Source organism: Sinocyclocheilus grahami, unplaced genomic scaffold, assembly GCF_001515645.1.
Source record: "Sinocyclocheilus grahami isolate Dianchi unplaced genomic scaffold, SAMN03320097.WGS_v1.1 scaffold54.1, whole genome shotgun sequence".
NCBI classification, from domain to species: domain Eukaryota; kingdom Metazoa; phylum Chordata; class Actinopteri; order Cypriniformes; family Cyprinidae; genus Sinocyclocheilus; species Sinocyclocheilus grahami.
The window spans coordinates 3,718,472-3,742,420 of NW_015505233.1; the positions used below are offsets into that span (position 1 = coordinate 3,718,472).

The window sequence follows — 23,949 nt, forward strand, 5'->3', positions numbered from 1 at the left end:
CAAATAAATGTACTTCCTATTATAATTCTCATATTTACTTTATTCTTTTAATGTATCAATGATTTTTATTTAATACATTTGTTATTCCTTCATCTCAAATTGACCTCTGACATAATCATTACTCGTCTGCCTGGATCTCACTGCATCATGTTCTTTTTTCAGTTTTAGGTGACCTATTCCTTTAATGCAGGGTGCTTGCAGAAATTTAAAGATCGAAGTATGGTTTATCAAAAACAATCAACCGTGTTTAAGAACACTGAAAATCAAAGCACTAAAAATTTGTCAAATATCTTGCATTACCTTCATCAACATGTCCCATTTAATCAGTGTATTAATGAGATTTATTGGGGAGATTGTTTAATTAAAATGCATCCATTGGTTAATATTTACCCAACAAAATGGTGTTGATCTACTGTAAATCCAAGGTCACAGTACAGGTCTCAGTAAGCATGTGTAGTAGGCCAACCTGCCCCTGTTGTCCATTTAAACATTAAACTTACTTTGTTGGTATCCTGTTTTATTCTTGTGTGGCTATTTCCTGTTTCCTCTACTAGGTTAAAATAGAAAAGTTTGAAATCTCTAGGGAAATGTTTAATTAAGTAATGTGTGTTTTCCTGCTTTAGGGATGTGTGTATGTTTCAGAAACAGATGGGGACAGACATAACATAACAGATACAACATGCAGACATGCAGGAAACTGAGAGATACTGTGTGAATGTAAAGTATGAAAGAAAACAAGAGGAAGAGAAAGACGACGTGGAGATAACCAGAATAGATCATCCCTTATACAAAAATATAGAGAATCAAGATAGATAGAAACTAGACCAAAACATTTATTTCAAGTGGACATTACTAGACACATACTGGTTACAGCTGTGTTCAGGAGCTGTAAATATCTCTGGTTAAAATGCATGGTCCTTTGAAAAGGCTGATCTAGGACCTGCTGTAGATCAACTACAGATTCTCTAATTATCTCCGCCTGTTCGCATGTCAGAGTGACTCAAATAGTCTGATATCATAGAGTCATATCTGAATGCGCAGAGTAATCATGCATGAGCAGACCCCTTTTAACACATGTACGCAATAGATATGTGTGTCTGCCTCCGACATTTCATTATACAAAAAAACTAGAGTTCTCTTACTGTTTTTGATCTTGCTTCACAACACTGTCTGACATACAAGCATTGTAAAACATTAAAAAAGCTCAATAAAAGTAATATTTTAAAATTAGGAACCAAATAATGAATGCCGTAATATAACATCTACTATTGGTCCTAGTTTGGTTGTACATAACATATTCAAACACATTCAAAATACATTTCTAAAACTGTTGTCACCCATAAATGTGTTTCTAAGCAGTACAAGCCAGGGGTTTTCAACTTTCTAGATGCCACTGACCCCCAAATATGTTCATCCTGGTGCTAGGGACCCCCATCCTAAAATTTTAAATGTTGCTATACATTTTTAATGCATAAATAATATTAAATTATGTGCAAAATATTATTTGGAATATATTTAGTTTTTATTATGATATAAAATAGTGTATTGATGATTAATAATAATAGTATTATTATATATCATAATTATTATTATTATGATTAATAATGAATTATTTATTTGTTTAAATCTATTTTTAACTCAATTTATTTTAATCATTTTTTTATTTATAAACTTTTCCACTGACCCCATAGAACTTATTTCAAATAGTTGCCTAGGCAAAATTTCTTATTTTAAAACTACTTACTAAAAATCTAATAAAAAAATTAGATAGATAGACAGACAGACAGACAATAATAACTAATAAAAAAATGACTAAAACTTTAACTAAAATGATAGTGAATATAAAACAGAAACTAATTTAAAATATGAATAGATATTCTAATAGTATCTCAATGACACTAAAATAAAATAAAAGAACACTGCCTAGCACTCTCTTGCATCCCCCTGGGGGGTCCCCAGATCCCAGTTTGAAGTAAAACATCTGGCACAGTTAATGGAATGTATTTGTATTGAAGAAGCTACATTTTTATTTTAATCTTATTTTCTTTGCTTCTTTCATATTGGAGAAGAGGTAGATGGTAGTGATGATGATGATGGTGGTTTAAAATCTTGACAGATAACTATGAGCCTGTAGAGGTTGAGGACGACCACTAGAAAGTTCTTAATAGCGAAGAAGACCAACATCTGGTGGAACACATCAAAGTATATCATCACAATGAGACGTACCACGAGAAAGGGCCCGTCCTGGATAAACAAACTCTCCACGATGTTCCAAATATCTGTACTGTGTCTTGACAAGACCAAGTTACAACAGCCATTTCCACCCTTCGGCTCATCTGAGTTCTGCGGCCGGGACGTCACAACTGTAACATACATGAAAGAGAGAAACAAAAACAACACAAACACAGAGATATTAATATTATAACTCAAAAGCCAAACTAAATTAATTTTGCATGTTACACTAGGCAAGAGTGGGAGAACTTGCACAATTGGTGGCTGACTAAATACTTTTTTGCCCCACTGTAGCTAACTGTTCAGTTTTTTTGTTGTGCACTTTGCTCCATAAACTATAGGAAATCAATTACTCTAAATGCATGGGGTTTTTATGTTTATGTTTTTCCTCAGAAATCTGAGCTATGAGCTGTTTTTTCCCTCAGAATTCTGTTCTTGTTTCCACCACACGATCAAAAAAAAAAAGGAATTACACCTTTTTATCTCACAATTTTGAATTTTTCCCTTGCAATTACGAGTTTCTCAATTCAGAATTTAATGTTTCTATATGAACTTGCAATTATGAGTTTATAACTTATATAACTCAAAAAATCTAAAAAAAAGTAAGAGTGGTGAGATGAAAATATGTAATTACATTTTCTATTTTTTATTTCATGGCAGGAATAAGTTTCCATAGTTTACAGACCAGTCAGCAGGGTAGATTTGCAGAAGTGAACAGTCAGTTGAACTTTCGGCAAATGGTTGAAAAGATCCAAAAAAATCCACCCCTCTCCTCTTCCTATGGGGTTTGGTAATGTTTAAATTCATGCGGCTGCCAAAGCACTCATTCCTCAAAGGACAGCATGCATAGAGCATAACGCAACAAAAACACATGCTGTTGATCTACAAACGACTGGAGCGCTGTTACACTACACTGAGTTGCATCCCAAACCGCTAGTTTATGTGAGCTCCAAGGGTAAGAAAAATACTTTTGATGGAGCAGGATGAAACATTTACAATATCTGAGCGTCAAACTGAAATTTCACAGAACAGCAGGGTCCTCCTCCAGTCACTTGAGGGAGCCTGAACTGTTTTATAGGTCATTTTGCTGCTTTTCAAAGCAACATCTGTGACGTTTGATGGTGGGATGTTAAAGAAACACAAATAGGTGATCACAAACCTGCCAGATGAAAAGGAAACTGCAACATACTCCATGTCCACACTGCCAAGATTACATACACCACTTGATTGTTGTTCTCCCTATAACACACAGTAAATAACTTGTTATGCAGCTATGCATCAAATAATGCATTAGAATTTATATATGAGTCTTTCTAAATTTGAAAATCAAGAAGGCATTATGGCTGGCATAATGATTCTCAAACAGCAATACTTATGTCTGTTTTTACCAGCCGACACAAAAAAAATCAACTCTGACAGCCCATTCTCAGGAAAGGGGCCATTTGTGTTACTACTGATATCACTGACAGGAAAAACCAGAGATCCTGTCTCTGTATATGATTGATTCAACTGTATTTAGAGTGTAATACAAAAAAAGGAAAGAAAAAACTAAGTAAAAAAACGGTAATTTTATATGTGACTCAGGACCACAAAACCAGTCATAAGGGTCCATTTTTTGACATTGAAAGCTGAATAAATAAGCTTTCCACTGATGTATGGTTTGTTGGGATAGGACCATATTTGGCTGAGATAAATCTATTTTAAAATCTGGAATCTGAGGGTGCAAAAAAAATCTAAATATAGAGAAAATCACCTTTAAAATTGTCCAAATGAAGTTCTTAGGTAATGCCTATTACAAATCAAAAATTAAGTTTTGATATATTTACGGTAGGAAATTTACTAAATATCTTCATGGAACATGATCTTTACTTAATTTCCTAATGATTTTTGGCATAAAAGGAAAAATTGGTAATTTTGACCCATACAATGTGTTGTTGGCTATTGCTACAAATATACCTGTGCTACTTATGACTGGTTTTGTGCTCCAGGGTCACATATTTGCACGTCACCATTTATTATAAATTTTAGTTGATTAAATATAAATAAAAGAAATTAAAATAAAAAGGCTGCCTTTTTAAATACTTCATATGCTTTGTCTGTTCCTTGTGTTTGTTTGTTTTCTAAAATGCTTTAGAGATTTTCTGACAAAAAGCCAATTTTCTCTTTGTCCCACAGAAATGTACCATACAAAATATCGAATAATGTTGTGTGGTGTGATGATATTTCCTAGTAAATGCCAGTAACATTACCTCACATTTTAAATGTAACAGGGTTGACTTTTAATTACACAAAATACAATTTGAAAGAGAAATGTCATTGGTTTTTAGTATTTATTATTACATTTACATTTACATTTAGTCATTTAGCAGTCGCTTTTATCCAAAGCGACTTACAAATGAGGACAATAAAAGCAGACAAAACTAACAAAAGAGCAACAATATATAAGTGCAAATGACAAGTCTCGGTTTGCCTAACGCAGTACATGTAGCAAGGTGTGTATATATATATATATATATATATACAGTGGGGAAAAAAAGTATTTAGTCAGTCACCAATTGTCATTGCCAACAAAGGGTATATAACAAAGTATTGAGATGAAATTTTGTTATTGACCAAATACTTGTTTTCCACCATAATTTGCAAATAAATTCTTTAAAAATCCTACAATGTGATTTTCTGGTTTTTTTTTCTCATTTTGTCTCTCATAGTTGAGGTATACCTATGATGAAAATTACAGGCCTCTCTCATCTTTTTAAGTGGGAGAACTTGCACAATTGGTGGCTGACTAAATACTTTTTTGCCCCACTGTATATATATATATATATATATATATATATATTATACACACACATATACACACACACACAAAGAAAGACAAGTAGATAGAATAGAAAAAATAGAAAGCTAGTTATTATTATTATTATTAGCTATTATTATTGTGTAATTTATTGTGAGTACAATTTGCTGAACATTCAGCAGTAACAACATTTCAAATAAAACAATTACAAATTGCTGATCTTTTCAGGCACAAAATGCACCTGAGGGCCGAACAATAATCAAATCGAGAAATACAGCATTGTAGATCAACAATAGCTTATGAACTGACATTGAGTCAAGCTTTTGTTTAATGGCTGAGAATAGGAAGTACCCACTTGACATCAGAAAGAGTTTCACTGGTGAATTCCAGAATGTCTGCCGCCGTGCCAACAAAGATGAGTAAAAGCTGAGACAGCTCGTCACGTGTGACTCCTCCTCCTAATGGGAGCAGCCACTTTCCGAGGATGAGAAGAATGAGCAGAACCTGATGAAGACCAAGGATCCAGTCATTCGGACACACATTAGTGAGCATGCGCTCCAAATGCTGAAAGACACAATAGTTTACACACAAAGATATTTATAAATTGTTGAACAGATCATACCACTGACAAGAAAGGGGAACAGTCTCTTCATTCCCAAGAAACATGACTTGATGAATCATCTTATTTACCACAAGGATTCAGCACTTTTGGCTGCCAGTTATGAGTGAACTGCAAGTTACTTTGGAGAAAAGCATCAAAGTGGTCAAATTTACGAAGGAAAATGAGCAAAGATCAAGTTTTCCTGGTTTCTAGATCCACAGAATGTGGGAAATAAGGTCCAAAAATAATAGCTCATCATAGGAATAGATGCAGAATGAAATAAGACTTATTGCTAGAACCTTTGAATTCCTATGAGTGTCAAAATGCATCTTGGACATCCTCCACTAAACATAACAATGGAAACGTTTCAAAGAACCCCCACCAAAACCAGAGCAGAGGGTGATGGGATGGCTGGGGTGTACTAGCAAAATACTAGTGATATATCATGATTTCTTCTGTTTAAATCTGAAGAGGAAACGAAAGGCTCCATTACCCATTCTGCATACTACATTATGAGGAAATGTGTCTGTGTTGTGGAGCACAGGAAATGAATGACATCACAAATTGGAAGCATGTGTGATTTGTGCATATGTATATAGCAGATGCATCACAGTCAGAGCATTAGTCACTTTTGTACAGCTACACACTGAACCACAAATTAAAACTTAAAAATAAACAAATATAATTTTCAAGATTACCTTTAGTTTTTCCTCACCCATTGTGCCATTTGTAGACAATATGCTCTTGACATTGTCCCAAGAGTCCAGTTTCCTACACTGCCAGATACAAAAAAAACCACAGAGAAGAAATTAGAGAAGTAAGTATGATCAGCTTATTTAAGAGCATAACAGGGCTATACTGACTTCACAAAAACATATGCATAATCACAACATTTTGCTGACAAATAACATTCACGAGACATTAAAATGGCTGTCCTCATCCTAAAATGAATCAGAATTTCTCTGCCAAGTATGCTTAAACACACAATAAATCTGTATTGGTGAAGCTCCCAGTACAGAGAAAAAATAATAATAATAAAATAAGACGCAGATAAAAACAATTTACACAATGATATACAATATAAACTGCAGGCCAAAAGTCCAGAACAATTAAGGATTTTTAAGGTTTTTTAGTCTCTTATGCTTGCCAAGGCATTTATTTATCTTATGCTATCACATTTTTGTGAAATATTATTACAATTTAACATATCCCTTTTCTATTTAAATATATTTTAAAATGTCATTTATTTCTGTGATAGCAAAGCTGAATTTCCAGCAGCAATTACTCCAGTCTTCACTGTCACATGATCCTTCAGAAATAATTATAATATTCTAAATTGTAAAGTATTACAATATTACTGTTTTTTTACTGTATTTTTGATCAAATAAAAGCAGCCGTAGTAAGCTTGAGACACATTTTTCTGTTATATTTCTGTAGAAAAAACGAACAAACATCTTTTTCACAGAAAGTGCAAGGTCATACAGGTTTGGAACGACATGAGAGTGAATACAGAATACTACCTGAGGGTCACTGGCTTTGTTCTCTTGATGATGTAACTCTAGAAGCCATATGGATGGAATAATGCTGATGAGGAAGAAGAGGATGGCTGGCGAAAACCTAAAAGAGGACAGAAGATGGTTAAATCACTTTTATAGAAGTTACACTGAACAACTAAATAATAAATGCTATTTTTTTGAATGTTCCTTTCAGGGCCAACGTTAGGGTCACTGCTGGAGACCACTCAGATTATACTAGACCTCTAGTATTTTTCACACACACCCTGTGTGTTACTGTGTCAGCAGTAACAATAGGTCTAGCAGGATGTTGGTGAGGGGGAGGGAGGGAGATAGGAATGTCGATAACTTTTTAGGAAAATTGAATTAAAAATGTAACTGAAACCTAAGAACAAGCTACCGCTAAAGAAGTCAAATAAAAGCCACATAAACACCGAAATTAAGCTAAATATTGAATACAAGTTATTTGGACCAAGAAGAGTGTGTCATCCAGCAGAAAATGACCAACAGCTGTTGGCAAGATCAGTGAATCTGACAGTACTATAAATCGTGTATATTCATTTGTTGAAATGTAAATGGAAAGTGTATCACTCACCATTTGTAGTCTTTCCCTTTCCTTCGTTTTAAAGTGATGATCATCTCCACGACCAGAGGAAGGTAAAGGACAGTCAGTAACCAGTACATGTTGTCATTTTTCACTGTTTTCACTCTCCAGACGCCGATGAGAGAGACCAGAATAAATAAAGACCTGGTTATGATGGCGCACACGAATTTAACTAAAATCATGGTAGAGGCAATGGTGTCCCGGGTTTGAGCGGTGTAAAGTGCGCTTAGACTGCCTCCCGTTGGGTCCCCAGTTCGTGTGTTGAATCCTCCCACCAGCGTCAGTGTGTGAAATCACTTTCAGATGTGAAAAGTTTGTCCTGTAGACACAGCTGGAGGAAACCTGAAAGAGCTTATACAAGACCGTGTCGTTTAAACGTACGTTTATTGTATATCTGGACACTCTTTCTTTACAGTTTAGCAAAACTTTTTTTCTTAGTTCTTTCAGTGACAAAGGAAACGTGCGAAACTTTAAGTGACCGGTAGAGGGCAGCATTCAATTATCATTTCTATATGCCAAGGCACACATATATTGTGTTTTCTGTAAATTATGGTAAATACGATTATTGATCTATATCATTTAGCAGTGTGTGCGACAGATAGAATATAGTTTAAATTCTACATTGTTTATTATTGTTATTTAAATGAATACACCACAAAGACTGTGTCCGTTTGTCTGTGGTGATGGCCATCACATACACAACCACTGGAAAAACATAAGTCAAGTCAAATTGATTGAAAAAAATCGTATTAGTTAGATTGTTCATGTTTATAATGTTCATGTTCATTATCGTGTGTGTGTGTGTGTGTGTGTGTGTGGAAGCATGCATGTGCAATATATGTACACAATAAAGGGTCAAACTTTGTGAATGTTACATGTAATGCTATTTTTCTTCATTTCTAAATGATTAATGTATCAATATAGCCATAAATGGTCAATGGATATATTGCAGTATAAAATATAAGCACTAGTTTCCCATATATGGAAATATGTAATATATAACATTATATTTTGCCGTATATTCCCATATTATTATTTTTTTCGTAAGAGATAGCAAGTCAGATGTTTATAATAAGGATCAAGCTCATCTTAGGATCAAGAAGGCTACGCAACTTTCTGCTCCTCTCAGCCACTTTCCCAGACTCCCCCTCAGAGGGAAAAGCAGAACTTCTCTGCTATTCACCTTCAACACAGAACCACTTTCACATGCTAGCTGCCTCGTAGCTGACAAGGCAAGAGCAAAACAGTAGAAAATATATGTAAAATATTTTCATTGTAAGATTTTACAATTTTCTTCGTCTTATTATTATTATCTTTTCTAATACACTCACAAATTTTGCAGTGTGTAGGCATCAATAGGAATCAGTACTCATGTCAGTAATAGTCAACAGTTTCATCTTTCTTTGGTCTGAATATTTTATGCACAAACCTGAAGGGACAGAAAGAGGCATGAATAAATTGAAGATTTTATCAATATTTTAAGAGAATTTTAAAAATGGTGGTCTTGGTCATTTTGTATCTTTTCGTGCTTGTTTAATAATAATAAGTGTAGGTACTTACACAGTATTCCATAATGGAGATTAGGGGTATTTATTTAATGTTTTTTTTTTTTTGCATTTAATTGTATATGTCTGTATATTTTGTTCTGCTTTTAAACCAGTTTTTAAAATGCTTTTATTTGATGAGCTAAATAAAAGTGGAAACCTACAAACTACAATCTATAAATATTTAAAGCCTATAAAATATAAATGCATACACATGATAATTTTTATAGAAAGACTTCCCAAAGACTGGCTCAAACACACACAGTAGTCTCATTCGGAATGGTCTTTAATGAACAGTCACATTTGGTATTCATAAACATGGCAACAATAAAAAAACAATATTTACTCAACATGTCTGTCATTCTGAGGCACATTCACACAGCGAGAACTTGATTTGGGATACTGTCCTGTGCATAAGTCCAAATTTGAACTAACATTTTTCTACAGCATATTAGAGTAAGGCAATAAAAGTCATGAATGTGTAGAGAGTGAATAAACAGGTGTTTTTTGTTCCTTTTTCATCCCTTCTTCACTAATGAAGTGCACAGAGGTATGACAGACTCTTTATTTATTTTTAAACTGAGCAAACAGGTGCTGCTTTGTCAGTCAAACAGTCATATTTCCAGCTGACACACCACACTCGAATCTAAACAGTTCACACACTTACTTATATACAGACAAAACATGCAGAGAAACACAATCACACACACACCCTCATATATAATCAAAACTCCTAGAAAACACAAAACACACTGACTAGGCTTTATTTTTTTTCCCACTACTGTTCAAAAGTTTGGGTTTGTTAGATTTTTTAAAAATAAATTAATACTTTAAAATGACAATAATAAAATTGATGATTTAAATAGATTTCTATTCCAAATAAATGCTGAAAAAAATCTGAAAATCCTGAAAAAAATGCATCACTGTTTCTACAACTGTTTTCAACATTGATAATAATAATAAATGCTTCTTGAGCACCAAATCGGCATATAGAATGATTTCTGAAGGATCATGTGACACTGAAAATTCAAAAGTAATGCTGAAAATTAAACTTTGCCATCACAATAATAAATTAAATATATTCAGATAAAAAACTGTGATTTTAAATTGTAATAATGTTTCATAATATTACTGTATTACAAAATTTCAGCATTGCCGATCTAATAAACGAAGCATTGGTATGCCCCCAAATGTTTGAACAGTATGAGTACATACAGTATAGAATTTATCATATATCATATCATTAATTACATTTTTTACTTTGAGCAAAAGCTACATGTTGACTTTAGATTTTAGGATACTGGCAGCTAAAAGTTCTCAAAAAATAAAATAAAAATTAAAATTGTGCATCCATGTCTGCTGTGATTGGCTTCTATTTTTGAATCTTAAGGAGTAAGTAACAAGTTCAGATACAGTACAGCACAAAATTCTAGGCATGCATCTGTGAAATTGAACTTTTTCACCACCAGAGGGTGCAAGAACGAAACCATAAGTCTCTGATAGAACACTGCAAACTCCTTAAGAACCTGGACATAGCTGTGTCCTGCAGTGGATATGTTTAGGATATGTTTTATACAAATCAGTTCTACTTACTGCTTGATGTTCTATCAGGAATCATCATACACCATCAATACTGCATCACACAGTCTCTAAAAACAAAACAAGAACATCAAAATAACAATGTTTAATGAGTAAGAAAGGTTAAAGGAGAACTGCGTTTAGAGTAGAAAATTAAAAGACTGAGGATAAAGGAGAAGGTTTAAAGGCTGAGGTGGCATGTAGGTGCTTAAAGGATCAGTTGTCGTAAAACTCTTAAAGCATTTGTTTTTTGTCACATCTGGATAATGTAATGCTAGGCAGTATACATGCAGTAGAAGTCCTCAGAGGCGAATGGCAAGGGTGAATAGAGGCTCAATGGGCACGCAGACCACAGGATCTGTGTAAATGAAGAAAATCCTCATATAGAAGGTTTAAAGGCTGAGGTGGCATGTAGATGCTTAAAGGATCAGACTTCATGCAGCACAAGTCCAACATAAGAGAGACGGGCAGCTTGATGGCCCCAGTGAAAACTGAGCACGACATCCCTGTCTGAGAGTCACTGTGTGTTAAAAAAAAGCCACAAACGGTTTGGAGATAAACAGAGCTGGGCTCTGAATATCGATCAGAAAAAGCACCAAAAAAACATGAAAAATTCACAGTGGGATTGAAGGTTTTGGAAATTTAGCTTTACTCTGTTCTCAATTTTTTCTAAATTCAAATCTTGATTTTCATTTTTTTTTGCCTTGAATAATTTCTTTTCTTTAATCTTTTCTATTTTTTCTGTTGCAATTTTTGTAACACTTCTCAGTTCATTGAGCAAAGATATAATTTTCTAGCATTAGCTGGGGGCCTGTGAGTCCCCCCAAAGGGGTTTGAGTATATCTGAAGGATTCTGGGGTCATTTGTCTTGGAGTTCATCTGTATCTTGTTTTGTAACGTAGCATTCAAAGGTTGTTCAGGAGGCCTTCTTGTTATAAGCACAACTGCGTCTGTGTGAATGTTCGCCCAAGTTAGCGCCCAACGCTGATGTTGCAGGTCTTGCAGCTGGGGTCTTTCTTAGCATTCACAGTTGACAAGCTCATCAACTGGTGGCCGCTGATCTGAGAGACAGTCCCCTGTGCCAGCGGCACCGGCTCAGTATAAATCAGCTCCAAAATCACATCCTGCGCATGCTGAAACACCACCTGCCCATCCTCCCCACAGACACATGTCAGAAAACGGTTGTTCATCACATCCAGCTCCGGAAGGCGATCTCTGCAGTAAAGGTCTCCGTGCGAGCCCCGCGGAGCCAGGACGAGGATAACATAATGATAGGCAGTGTACATGCAGTAGAAGTCCCCGAAGTAGAGGCGTGTATCAGGGTTGAACAGAACCTCTGCAGGTATCTGGAAACGGAAGCGGCCGTATGGGGAATCCTGGGGCGGCTGACCGGTGTTAAACTCAGTGTTGCAGCTGAAGAAGATCCCCTCCAGTTTACCGCTGAGAGGTGAACCGTGACTACCGCTGTTATCCTTTACCGAGGGCATCATTTGACCGCCAAGAACATCTCTGTGAGAGAAAGAAAAAGAAATTTCTAAAATCCCTTAATCGCATTTTATATTTTCATTATACTACTGTTCAAACATTTGTGGTCAGTTAGATTTTTTAACATTTTTGAAAGAAGTCCCTTATGCTCACTAAGGCAGCATTTGTTTAAAAAATGCAGCAAAACAGAATTATTGTGAAATATTACTACAATTTAAAATAAATGTTTTCTATATAATTTATTGATTTGATGCTCAAGAAACATTTCGTATTACTATCAATGTTGAAAACAATTGTGGTTCTTTTTTATGGAAATCATGATCGGATGAATAAAAAGAAAAGCATTTATTTGAAATATAAATCTTTTGTAACATTATAAATTCCTTTACATTCACCTGTAATCAATTTAAAGCATCTCTGCTGCTAAAAGTATTATTTTCTTCATGAGGTCACGAAGGACCATGATTGAATAAAAACTTTCTGAAACTTTTACAAACCCGGAAGGAGTGCATTTGGCACAGAAATACTACATTATATGTGCAAATCGTTTTTTGAAACTTTGGCCATGTTTAGCATACTGACCCCAAATTTTTGAACATTAGTGTAAGAGAAAATATAAATGCAGTTCACAAAAAGAAGTAAACCCAGCTAATTAAAGAGAAAATGATTCCACAAGAGGGAGCTGTTTACTTTCTAATGCCGATCTGAATCTTAGCAGTAAAGAAAGATTGTCATCATCTTCCTCAACCAGCATTACGTTCTCTTTTCCCTCCCTATTTCATATACTAAGTATTTTTTTACAGAGGTTTTTTTTTCTGAATCACCTGCAATGTTGGAAGTATTCCTCATGCTGATTCCGGTAAAAGACGGAGAACTTGAGCATCCTGCCAGCAATGACTTCAGCCTTCTGCAACAGCTGCGTCAAATGCACCGAGGAATAATCTAGAAAATTGAAGGAAATGTTTTTATTTGTTAACCACATAAAAAGCTGATCAGCAGCACAACATTTAAAAGATCCATGTCTTTATCCTCCTATTGGTATTTAGGTATTTAAAGCATTTTTCCTCGATCATTTTTATATTCCTAAGCGATTTTACATATTATTTTTATCACTTTTTTTTCAAATTGAATTTTTTTTCTCTATTTTAATGCAAATTTAAAGCACTTTTAATTACCTGTGTGTATCAAATGTGCTGTACAATCTTCATCTTACATTCTTTTCAATCTGTATGTGTGTTTGGGTTATTTACCTGCTGTACAAAATTCAACAATGTCACTCCATTCTGATACAGCGTAATCTCCATCAGTCTGTTTGGATGCTATTTGCACAGCAACTGTGTATTCTGTCCGTGGACTCAGGAACCAATGGCCTCGCACTGTCATGGGCAATGGGACTGCCTTAGCAACAAGCTTCGTAGGCACATCCTAAAGACAAGAGAGTCATCAAGGAATTAATTGACTAATTAATGACATTTAACCATCTGAATCTTTTTTATGACGATGAACAACATAATGAAATTTAGCTAAAATGCTCTCATAAATAGGCCAAAAAAAGCCCATTTGTATTATAAACTATTACAAACTTTGAAACCCCAGGCAATACTCAAGACTATGAAGAATAATTCAAATAATTTGTATTGTGAACTGAATCATTGATTACCTTGTGTTTGAATTTGTTGGAGTTCTTGTTCTCCTTCTTGTTAAGGTCAATGAAGTAATGTGTGATCTTCTCTGTGGTGTGAGGGTCCATATCCCAGCAGATCTTAAAGGAGTCGCAGGTGATGTTACTGATCTTGATGTTGCGAGCAACAGGTAACTCCATTCCTACCACTCCGGGATCCTCAGCCTTATCTGAAAGAAAGAAAGAAAGAAAGCATATTGTCTAAAATCTTTTGTTTTGTTTGAAATATTAAATTTTTCTCTATAAACACTGCTACACTGTCCCACATACACAATCACACAGAGTTAGAAATGTGCTTTGTTGGCTACAGTGTGGGCACTGTGTTATCTTAGTGTCTAGAAATGCACAACAGGAATGTGGGATTCCTGAATGGCACACACACACACAAAACACAGTGAACATTGAACCGCCTCTTGAAACCATGAATAGGGTCATGATAAAGCTTTACTGTACAATAAGCACCCTCAGCTCACTGTTCACTAAACACTGAGCCCTTTCTCTCCTAAACTGAATTATTTACTACTGCTAATATATTCCTCTGGAAAGAAATTACTCTAATATGGACTTAAAGAGTATTACTGAAAAATCAGCACAAAAGATCCATGTTTATTGAAGGATAAATATCTGAATATTATGAATTACTGAACACTGAGGTTATACTAACATTCAAAAGTTTGGACATTAAATTGATAAAAAATGACAGTAATGACATTTACTGTGTTACAAAAATAAATTTCAGTTAAATGCTGTTCTTTTTAACTTTATTAATCACAGGATCCTGTAAAAGTGTATCGCAGTTTCCAGAAAATAATAAGCAAATGTTTTAAACTTTGATAATAAGAAGAAGTGTATTTTGAGCATCACATCAGCATAATAAAATGATTTCTGAAAGATTATGCGAAACTGAAAACTGGAGTAACAGAGAAAAGCCAGCTTTGCCATCACAGAAATAAATTACATTTGAAACATTTCTCTATTGAAATAGAAAACAGATATTTTAAATTATAATAATGTTTTACAATATTGCTATTTTATTGTATTTTTGATACAGAACTCTTCTGCTTTATTTACCACAGAGCAATCCGTGAAAGCCTGTTTCTGTCTTAGAATAAAAAATAAAAAATGTAATTGTGAGATAAAAAAAGGAAGAATACAAATGCACTAGAAGGTAAATGCACAAACAAAATAGCGAAATGTCTTATTGAAAAATAATAGTACTCACAACGTTGAGCTCAGTTGAGATAGATATATTCCTGTACTACATTAGCCCTCCCACAACACTGGGTCTGGCAGAAGAAGCCCTCCGAACCCCGCCTCTGCCAACAGCCTCCCTTACACAAACAACAGATGTCTGTTTATCAACTTCTGCTTTTTTCTGAAGTATTCTCACTACAGAATATGCTTTCCTTCACGCTTTAAACTGGTTTGATGCTGCATACGTTTAGCATACACAAACAATTGTACTTCCATCAAATGTTGATGTAATCTTATCCAAGCTTTGGTCAAAGGATCATTTAAAATAAAACTCTCAACAAAATCATAAAGCAAGTCTGTATAAATGAGATTACTTTATTTGTACCTAAAAACAAGTACTAAACCAGCAGTACTAGGGCTGCACAATATTGGAAAAAACTCAAGATGCTAAATTTAATTTTTCTACGATGTATATAGCGATATGAAAAAATAAATCACCACATGACTTGAATAGTTTATTTGTGGGGGGAAATAATCAATGATTGGGGTGATTTTGTAGGCCAGTAAATCAGCATAGGAAATAAACAAATTACAAGCATAGATAAATATAACAGAACAAAGATACAAATGAAATAAGCAGTGCTTTATATTTTTCAGGTAAGTCTAACAGTATTCAGGTACAGAAATTGAATAATCAAATGTAAAATAACACTGCATAGTCTTCACTGTATAAATTAAATCTAATAAATCTGTGTTAAAGCTACAAAAGTGATTTTTCTTTGTTTTGTTGTTTGATTAACATACACAACACAGAAAGCCTCAGGAACATTAAACTGCTGTAAACCAATATACTGTTACACATCCATTTTCTTTCTCAATTGTTTCCCTTCACCTAAGCCATAAGCCACTGTGTTTACAAGGATACTTGCTGAGCACAGTATTTCAGGCACAAATAGACGCAGAAGTGAACAGAATTCAGTGTTCACGTGCATCTGCGTGGCTCTTACCGTGTCTACACTGCGAGCGGTGCGGCGCGACGCGACAAAATACAATGAACCCATTATAATCAGTTATGCTGTCTACACTGGATGCGGCGCGGTACGGCAAATCCCCAACAATAAACTGATGCCGCGTTCTCTTTATGATGTACTGACACAAAGTTCAAATGATTGGCAACAGTCGCTTTGTCGCCGTTCAGACTTTGGGGCCATTCACATGTCGCGCCTAAAACACATGGAAAACGCCAGCCACGCCGCTTTCTCCTTCTCTCCAAAGCACTCGGGAGCTTGCGCTTTCGTGGCGTCTGCCGTTGCTAAGCAACCGTGACCTGCACTCTCCGAGACGACGCGGAAGTTTCAACAAAGGTTAAATGGATTTCCAGCACTGAAAATCACGTGCAGTAGCTCTGCTACTAAATGTATTTAAAATGGGTATCTCTGTACAGCTGTCGCGTCCGGTGTAGACACCGTGTCTGTGTGTGAGCAAAGAAAACAATCAGTATAAATATAACAATCAGTATACTAAACATCGCACATCCTGTGATGTGACTATCGTGGATGCACACATCGCGATATCGATGCTGAAACGATACATCGTGCAGCCCTAAGCAGTACGCATCTCTCTAGAAAAAAGTGCCAGCTTCAAAACACACCCACAGGTCTTTCGACATGCTTTAACAAAGACGGCAGTTTCCATGGAAACAAATCAAGGCCATTAATCAATGTAGCATAACTTAAAGAGGAAGATGGGCAGATGCTTTACATGCCCAGTGATCAGCACTTAAGTTTTAAGATCGTAAACAAAAGTCAGAGCTGCTGGACGAGAAATTATTTTCATAGTCTCTAGATGTTATATATAATTCAAATAGAAAAACTTTTTTTTTCTCAGAAAAGCTGACAGATAAAACCTTTTATTTATCGTGTATTACTGTTGAAAAGTTTGAGAAACAGAAACAGCAGCCTTAAAGACAAACAATGAACGAACTACAAACTTTTGAACTGAAGTATATATTAGACAATGTGAGACTCAAAACATGTAGGAAAGCACAGAGAGAGAACTACCTGCTGAATCATAAGAGAGTAAGACACGAAAAAGGAAAAGTGTGGAGCGTCTGGTCCTTTATCGACTCCAATAATGTCTAAAAGCCTCCTGCGGGACCACAGTCTATTTAAAGCCACGTACACACAGAAGAACCTACTGAAACATCAGACATTTGAAATAAATCTATCACCAAACTCCATTCCAAATATCTCCTTCACAAACACCTAAACAACCAAGAATATCCATCAGGGGAGCAGCTTGTGTGAGCAGCTTTCCCAGAAAACTGCAGTATTACATAACAGAAAAAACAGAAATGTCCATACTGTAGAGTCTACAGACTGCAAATCAAACCACACACTCACAAATCCAAAACTACAGTGAGGTCTTTATGTGGGCAAACAGCACTGCAACATGTGACTACAAAATAGTATTGGTCCCTGTGCATGAAAACAATGCTTTTCTCCTGAAAGAGCTCCAACACAGAGCGAGATTGCAGGTTCAAACGGCAAATGTCTCTGAATTGTGGCAGAATGCTAGTTTAGCAGGGTTTAGAGTTTGTTTAATGAGCTCTGGATCCACTCCAAAATGCACACAGAATGGCATATTAATACACGTTTGTCATTTGCAGAACAACAAGCTGTGCATGGCAGTAAATTTACATTTTAACAGTTTTTAGCCCCAGGCTACTTACAAATTATGGTGTCATTTATAGTCTAAAACTTTATATATGTAAAAAATGATGGAAGCAATAACATGGTTATAGTAAAAATCAAAGAGATATATCTATATATTGAGCAATGATAAATCGTCACTATAACAATGTCTTTCATATTTATTTATTTATATTATTATTAATAATCAATAGAAGATTGCAGTTTGGTTTAAAAATGTATTTTTCTGAATATTTTTTTCTGACTTATTTTATATGCCAGGCTTTATACGTTTTATGATCTTTACTGCAAGAATGACAGAACCTGCCACCAAACTAACAAGAACAAGCTTGGTTATTGATTATTATAAATATCTATCTACACTAAATAACTGTACTTTTAACCTAAAAGGATATTAATGTTAATCTAAGGGGAGCAGCTTGTGTGAGCAGCTTTCCCAGAAAACTGCAGTATTACATAACAGAAAAAACAGAAATGTCCATACTGTAGAGTCTACAGACTGCAAATCAAACCACACACTCACAAATCCAAAACTACAGTGAGGTCTTTATGTGGGCAAACAGCACTGCAACATGTGACTACAAAATAGTATTGGTCCCTGTGCATGAAAACAATGCTTTTCTTCTGAAAGAGCTCCAACACAGAGCGAGATTGCAGGTTCAAACGGCAAATGTCTCTGAATTGTGGCAGAATGCTAGTTTAGCAGGGTTTAGAGTTTGTTTAATGAGCTCTGGATCCACTCCAAAATGCACACAGAATGGCATATTAATACACGTTTGTCATTTGCAGAACAACAAGCTGTGCATGGCAGTAAATTTACATTTTAACAGTTTTTAGCCCCAGGCTACTTACAAATTATGGTGTCATATATAGTCTAAAACTTTATATATGTAAAAAATGATGGAAGCAATAACATGGTTATAGTAAAAATCAAAGAGATATATCTATATATTGAGCAATGATAAATCTTCACTATAACAATGTCTTTCATATTTATTTATTTATATTATTAATAATCAATAGAAGATTGCAGTTTGGTTTAAAAATGTATTTTTCTGAATATTTTTTTCTGACTTATTTTATATGCCAGGCTTTATACGTTTTATGATCTTTACTGCAAGAATGACAGAACCTGCCACCAAACTAACAAGAACAAGCTTGGTTATTGATTATTATAAATATCTATCTACACTAAATAACTGTACTTTTAACCTAAAAGGATATTAATGTTAATCTAAAGCAAACCATTCAAATAATTACCACAAAAGCCTGCTATTGTTTGTGTGCAATTTCATTTACCTAATAAGAGTAAAAAATCTAATCAAATCATATTTCTACATGATTCTCTTGGCATCTGAGCTCCAAATGTGTGTGTGAAAATTTGCTCTGAGCATAATCTGATTCTCTCCGCCTGTAATAAAGATAACACATTTACTTTGCAATTAAGTTTTGCCGAGATGAGCTGCAGAGCGCACAACGAGTGCTGTGCACATAATAAAATGGTACAGCAGGCTGCTGTTTTCTAGTTTATGAGCCCAAAGCTTCTCTAGGGAAGAGAAAATGAACTTAAGTCAAGCCTCAAGCAACATATAATCATTACAGCACTTAATCATACAGAATTAAATATTTGCATTTAATTAGGGATGATTTTACAAGCAGTCTACCTATTAAGTAAGCATGTGCTGTTTGTAATTCAATATCAATTAAAAACAAGTGTCTTTCCTTAGCTGGGAATGTGATGTTTTTGTTTTTAAAAAGTTGTCAATTCTTTAGAGAGTTTAACATTTGTTAATTCTCTTATATTTCACTCATCACATACATCACAGTCTAGCCTTCATATTGCATCTGTATACTCATCTCCCTTGCGCAAGGGCACCGAAAGTTTACAGTTCACCGGTTGCCTCTAACTGGGATCAAATCTACAACCGCTTCATTACAAATCCAGGTCCTTACTAGAAAGGCTTACTCCAACATCTTAAAAAGTTTATGTTATTTGTACAACATTTATCTAAATATATTTGTTCAGGTTTCACAGGCTGCAGTCAGGAATCCCCAAGGTTGTTCAAAGTCCTGCATGGAACAGATTCAGGTTTCTAGCTAATCTGATTTAGATATTTACACCGGCACTCAGCTGATGGGTTAGCATTAGCCAACGCTAGCGGTTTCAATCATCATCTGAATGCACTTTAACTGACAGTTTTTAGATAAAAATATCCAAAACATCATCTTGCAAAGATCTTATAAGGGTGTTTAAAAGCAGATACAGCTGTGTCTGCTTAGGACAGCTGAACAGATGAGAAGTCTGGTCCATGTTTAAAGAGAATGTTTTCCTTCATGTCTGAGAAGCACATTCATGCTAACTAATTAGAGAGTTCAATTAGTACCTCAAAAACAGTGCATTATGCACTCCCTCAGTTTGTTGCAATTAAACAAAATGAAATGAGCGCTGATGTGTAAATGTGGTAACTCAAAGAGATAAGAGGCACTGTGCTGCCAGCACAGCAATCTATTTAGGCTATTTAATGCTGATTCAAATACATTCATGTAGGGAAGATAAAAAAAACTCTGACTCCCTCTCAAAAACCTGGTGAGTCATTGTGCTAGCCTTAGAGGAACGCTGCATTCTTCTGAAGCCTGCCAAATTGCGTATTTGCAGTTTGTTGCTTCAGTCATTCTTAAAGAGGATGACACATTTTGACATTTTCAGACATACACTATTGAAACACCGATGGTTGTAACACTTATTAAAAAGACAAAGGTGACTCCACCAGTTAAAATGGATTTGCATTTATAGGCCTGCAATGGAAACAGGTGAAAAACAAACACTTTATCCTCAAGTAAGCCTCTATATCAAGCCTGTATACCTTTAAAAGCCACAGCAGATTCCTCCGGATGTGTGTCCTGCTCAGTGTGTGTGTGTGTGTGTGTGTGTGTGCAAGCACCTGACTTCACCTTCTGCCAACATGAAGCTGTCAAAAAGCATCACCCCCTGCCACATCAGCATCCTTTACTGCTTTAGGGCTCTTGAAATTATGATTACTTTATTTTGATATTTATATAATTTTTTCTACTGGTTTAAAATACCAGTTTGTTGGTTTCATCTTAAATGACCGCATGACAATTAAACGAGACTGCAAGAGAAAAAGTAGCTGACTGCAAGAGGGTAGTGTCCATGGTGCTGAAACGAAAGCCTCGCACAGACAGCAGAGATTTCACTATCAGATACCACAGCCAGCACACACAAAGGCAGCCTGCCATGTCTCATATTCCGCTTTTCATAAGTACCCTGGAAATAATGTATCACAGTTTTCACAAAAATATTAAGCAGCACAACTGTGATAATAAGAAATCTTTCTTGAACACCACATCAGCATATTAGAATGATTTCTGAAGGAATAAAATACATTTATAAAATATATTAAAATAGAAAACAGTTATTTTATATTGCAATAATTCACAATATTAGTGTTTTTACTGTATTTTGATCAAATGCAGACACATCAATCAACCACAAACTGATTGAAGTTGAATATATAGACAATATATGAATATATAGACAGATTGAAGTGTATATATAGACAACAATGTGAGACTCAAAACACGTAGGAGAGCACAGACAGAGAACTACCTGCTGAATCATGGGAGAGTATGAGACGAGGAAGGAAAAGCGTGGAGCGTCTGGTTCTATATCGACTCTAATAATGGCTAAAAGCCTCCTGCGGGACCACTGTCTATTTAAAGCCATGCACACACAGAAGTACCTACAGTACTGAAACAGCAGACATTTCAAATAAATCTATCACCAAACCCCATTTTAAATATCTCCTTCACAAACACCTAAACAACCACGAATATCCATCAGGGGAGCAGCTTGTGTGAGCAGCTTTCTCATAAAACTGCAGTATTACATAAAGCAAAACAGAAATGTCCAGACTGTATAGATGGCACATCTAACATACGAAATACCACACACTCACAAATCCAAAACTACAGTGAGGTCTTTATGGGGGCAAACAGCACTGCATGTGACTACAGACTACAATATAGTATTGGTCCCTGTGCATGAAAACAATGCTTTTCTCCTGTACGAGCTTCAACACAGAGCGAGATTGCAGGTTCAAGCTGCAAACGTCTCTGTATTGTGGCAGAATGCTAGTTTAGCAGGGTTTAGAGTTTGTTTAATGATCTCTGGACCCACTCCAAAATGCACACAGAATTGCATATTAATACACACATTTGTCATTTGCATAACAACAAGCTGTGGACGGCAGTGAATTCATATTTTTAACAGTCTAGTCCCAGGCTAATTTATTCTTTATTACAAATTATGATGTTTATGTTATTTGTGCAACATTTCTCTAAATGTATTTGTTCATGTGTTACCAGCTGCAGTCAGGAATTCCCAGGTGTTGCTCAGCATCCTGCATGGAACAGATTCAGGTTTCTAGCTAATCTGATTTAGATATTTACACCGGCACTCAGCTGATGGGTTAGCATTAGCCAACGCTAGCGGTTTCAATCATCATCTGAATGCACTTTAACTGACAGTTTTTAGATAAAAATATCCAAAACATCATCTTGCAAAGATCTTATAAGGGTGTTTAAAAGCAGATACAGCTGTGTCTGCTTAGGACAGCTGAACAGATGAGAAGTCTGGTCCATGTTTAAAGAGAATGTTTTCCTTCATGTCTGAGAAGCACATTCATGCTAACTAATTAGAGAGTTCAATTAGTACCTCAAAAACAGTGCATTATGCACTCCCTCAGTTTGTTGCAATTAAACAAAATGAAATGAGCGCTGATGTGTAAATGTGGTAACTCAAAGAGATAAGAGGCACTGTGCTGCCAGCACAGCAATCTATTTAGGCTATTTAATGCTGATTCAAATACATTCATGTAGGGAAGATAAAAAAAACTCTGACTCCCTCTCAAAAACCTGGTGAGTCATTGTGCTAGCCTTAGAGGAACGCTGCATTCTTCTGAAGCCTGCCAAATTGCGTATTTGCAGTTTGTTGCTTCAGTCATTCTTAAAGAGGATGACACATTTTGACATTTTCAGACATACACTATTGAAACACCGATGGTTGTAACACTTATTAAAAAGACAAAGGTGACTCCACCAGTTAAAATGGATTTGCATTTATAGGCCTGCAATGGAAACAGGTGAAAAACAAACACTTTATCCTCAAGTAAGCCTCTATATCAAGCCTGTATACCTTTAAAAGCCACAGCAGATTCCTCCGGATGTGTGTCCTGCTCAGTGTGTGTGTGTGTGTGTGTGTGTGTGCAAGCACCTGACTTCACCTTCTGCCAACATGAAGCTGTCAAAAAGCATCACCCCCTGCCACATCAGCATCCTTTACTGCTTTAGGGCTCTTGAAATTATGATTACTTTATTTTGATATTTATATAATTTTTTCTACTGGTTTAAAATACCAGTTTGTTGGTTTCATCTTAAATGACCGCATGACAATTAAACGAGACTGCAAGAGAAAAAGTAGCTGACTGCAAGAGGGTAGTGTCCATGGTGCTGAAACGAAAGCCTCGCACAGACAGCAGAGATTTCACTATCAGATACCACAGCCAGCACACACAAAGGCAGCCTGCCATGTCTCATATTCCGCTTTTCATGGACGTGACAGGCGATTTTTTTTTCTGCAGCAATGAATAATCCCTTTTTACTACAGTCTTTAAGCGCTCAACACATTTCAAAATAAACATGGTCCTTTAAAAAGGTTTGTTAACAGGGGAGAACAGGCGTGGATAAACCTGTCAAGTTTACAGTCACTCACTGTGTTGCAGCGGTTTCTCACCGTCTCTCTCGCACAGCTGGAGCGACTCCAGGCTCACGTTCTTGATCATGCCCTCGAGCGGGCTTAACGAGCTCGCGACCCCGTGTGCCAAACTCGCCGCCTCCATGTCTGCAGAGGCGCTTGGATATCTTTGGGAATATTCTTCAGCTTCGGCTTTGAAACCCAAACAAGGTTAGTCTTGTGCTCTGTCGCTTTG

The 23,949-nt window shown here is 35.7% G+C and overlaps 2 protein-coding genes across 4 annotated transcripts; both read right to left on the reverse strand.

Moving 5' to 3' along the window:
- Positions 1 to 1,879: 1,879 nt before the first annotated feature.
- Positions 1,880 to 8,213, reverse strand: tmem26a (transmembrane protein 26a). Of its 2 annotated transcripts, XM_016269979.1 has the most exons (7): positions 7,740 to 8,213; positions 7,151 to 7,247; positions 6,329 to 6,406; positions 5,385 to 5,593; positions 3,392 to 3,471; positions 2,227 to 2,363; positions 1,880 to 2,128 (listed from the first exon to the last, which is right to left on the reverse strand). In XM_016269979.1, the coding sequence occupies exons 1-7, from the start codon at positions 7,928 to 7,930 to the stop codon at positions 2,102 to 2,104; spliced, it is 819 nt and encodes a 272-aa protein (XP_016125465.1). In that variant the 5' UTR covers positions 7,931 to 8,213; the 3' UTR covers positions 1,880 to 2,101. The 2 variants fall into 2 exon arrangements, with proteins under 2 accessions (XP_016125465.1, XP_016125463.1); XM_016269977.1 differs by having other exon boundaries at positions 1,880 to 2,363; positions 7,740 to 8,212.
- A 3,417-nt stretch (positions 8,214 to 11,630) lies between these two features.
- Positions 11,631 to 23,943, reverse strand: LOC107583696 (phytanoyl-CoA hydroxylase-interacting protein-like). Of its 2 annotated transcripts, none has more exons than XM_016269981.1 (5): positions 23,754 to 23,943; positions 14,016 to 14,206; positions 13,606 to 13,780; positions 13,180 to 13,297; positions 11,631 to 12,379 (listed from the first exon to the last, which is right to left on the reverse strand). In XM_016269981.1, the coding sequence occupies exons 1-5, from the start codon at positions 23,857 to 23,859 to the stop codon at positions 11,842 to 11,844; spliced, it is 1,128 nt and encodes a 375-aa protein (XP_016125467.1). In that variant the 5' UTR covers positions 23,860 to 23,943; the 3' UTR covers positions 11,631 to 11,841. The 2 variants fall into 2 exon arrangements, with proteins under 2 accessions (XP_016125467.1, XP_016125466.1); XM_016269980.1 differs by having other exon boundaries at positions 23,733 to 23,943.
- Positions 23,944 to 23,949: the final 6 nt, after the last annotated feature.